This window comes from Pyrgilauda ruficollis, unplaced genomic scaffold (genome assembly GCF_017590135.1).
Source record: "Pyrgilauda ruficollis isolate IOZ18807 unplaced genomic scaffold, ASM1759013v1 scaffold1108, whole genome shotgun sequence".
Classification (NCBI taxonomy): domain Eukaryota; kingdom Metazoa; phylum Chordata; class Aves; order Passeriformes; family Passeridae; genus Pyrgilauda; species Pyrgilauda ruficollis.
In genome coordinates, this window is record NW_024509300.1 from 130 (window position 1) to 2070 (window position 1941).

At 52.6% G+C, this 1941-nt stretch overlaps 1 protein-coding gene across 1 annotated transcript in view; it reads right to left on the reverse strand.

The window, feature by feature from the left end:
• Positions 1 to 585: 585 nt before the first annotated feature.
• LOC121358835 (death domain-associated protein 6-like) overlaps positions 586 to 1941 on the reverse strand; it is a gene marked incomplete at both ends in the record, with an annotated part of 8031 nt that continues 6675 nt past the window's right edge. The window contains one exon of the mRNA XM_041477317.1: positions 586 to 796. Within this exon, the coding sequence (XP_041333251.1) occupies positions 586 to 796 (211 nt within the window). The remainder of the gene's footprint in view (positions 797 to 1941) is intronic.

Below are 1941 nucleotides of genomic sequence, written 5' to 3' on the forward strand. Positions count from 1 at the left end.
AATCCCCAAATCCCGACCCAAGTCCCATAAAATTCCCCCCAAAATCCCGGGAAATTTTCACCCCAAAATCCCCAAATTTCCGCCCAAACCCCAAATCCCCCCAATTTTTCCCCCAAATCCCCCCAAATCCCCCCAAATTCTCCCCAAAATCCTCCAGAATTCCCAAAATTCCCCGAATCTCCCCCAAATCCTCCCACAATTCTCCCAAAACTCCCCCCAGAATTTCCAATCCCCCCAAATTCCCAAACCTCCCAAAAATTCCCTCCAAAATCCCCCAGAATTCCCAAATTCCTCCCAAATTTTCCCAACATTTTCAAATTTCTCCAAAACTCCCACTCCAAATCCCCCAGAATTCCCAAAATTCCCCCCAGAATTATCCCAAATTCCCCAAAAATTCCCCCCAGAATTCCCAAATTTCTCCAAAATCTCCCCAGAATTCCCAAAATTCTCCCAAATTTCCCCTAAATTCCCCCAAATCCCCCCAGAATTATCCGAAATTCCCCCAAAATTCCCCCCAGAATTCCCAAAATTCCCAATCTTCCCCGGAATTCCTCCCGAAATTCCCCCAGAATCCCCAATCCCCACCCTGCGCCGCCGTGGCTTCTCTTCCTTCCTCCTCCTCTTCCTCCTCTGTCTCCTCTTCCTCCTTGACCTTCACCCGCCCTTCGGCCTCGGAGGACTCTCCTTCCTCTTCCTCCTCCTCCTCTTCCTCGTCTTCTTCCTCTTCCTCCTCCTCCTCCTCCTCCTCATCTTCCTCTTCTTCTTCATCCTCCTCTTCTTCCTCCTCGTCCTTCCTCTGTGGATGAAGAATTTTTATTGGGGGGGGGTTAGTTTCCCAGCCTTCCTCCTCCTCTTCCTCCTCTTCCTCTTCCCACTTCTCCTTATTCCTCTCTTCCTCCTCCTCTTTCTCCTTTTCCCACCCTTCCTCTTCCTCCTCCTCTTCCTGCTCTTCCTCCCCCAGCTCTTCCTCCTTTCCCCAGCCTTCCTCCTCCTCCTCCTCCTTTTCCCACTTTTTCCTCTTCTCCTCTTCCTCCTCCTCTCTTTCCTGCCCTTCCTCCTCCTCTTCCTCCTTTCCCTGCCCTTCCTCCTCTTTCTCTGCCTTTTCCCACCCTTCCTCTTCCTCCTCCTCTTCCTGCTCTTCCTCCCCCAGCTCTTCCTCCTTTCCCCAGCCTTCCTCCTCCTCCTCCTCCTTTTCCCACTTTTTCCTCTTCTCCTCTTCCTCCTCCTCTCTTTCCTGCCCTTCCTCCTCCTCTTCCTCCTTTCCCTGCCCTTCCTCCTCTTTCTCTGCCTTTTCCCACCCTTCCTCTTCCTCCTCCTCTTCCTCCCCCCGTTCTTCCTCCTTTCCCTGCCCTTTTCCTTCTGCTCTTCTTCCTCCTTTTCCTTTCCCACCCTTCCTCTTCCTCCTCCTCTTCCTCCCCCCGTTCTTCCTCCTTTCCCTGCCCTTTTCCTTCTGCTCTTCTTCCTCCTTTTCCTTTCCCACCCTTCCTCTTCCTCCTCCCTTCCCTGCCCTTCCTCCTCCCTTTCCTCCTCCTCTTCCTCCTCCCTTCCCTGCCCTTCCTTTTTCTCCTCCTCCTCCTCCTTTGCTTGTCCTTCCTCATCTTCCTCTTCCTCCTCCTTTTCCTGCCTTCCATCCTCCTGTTCTTCCTCATTCTCCTCCTCCTCTTCCTCAGTTTCCTCCTTCTTTTCTTCCTCCTCCTCCTCCTCCCCATTTCCCATCCCCCTCCCCACCTTTGCTCTTGGGCTCTGTTCCCATTTCCCACCTTGGTTCCCATTCCCATTCCTGTTCCCATTCCCATTCCCATTCCCATTCCCATTCCCATTCCCATTCCCATTCCCATTCCCATTCCCATTCCCATTCCCATTCCCATTCCCATTCCCATTCCCATTCCCATTCCCATTCCCATTCCCATTCCCATTCCCATTCCCATTCCCATTCCCATT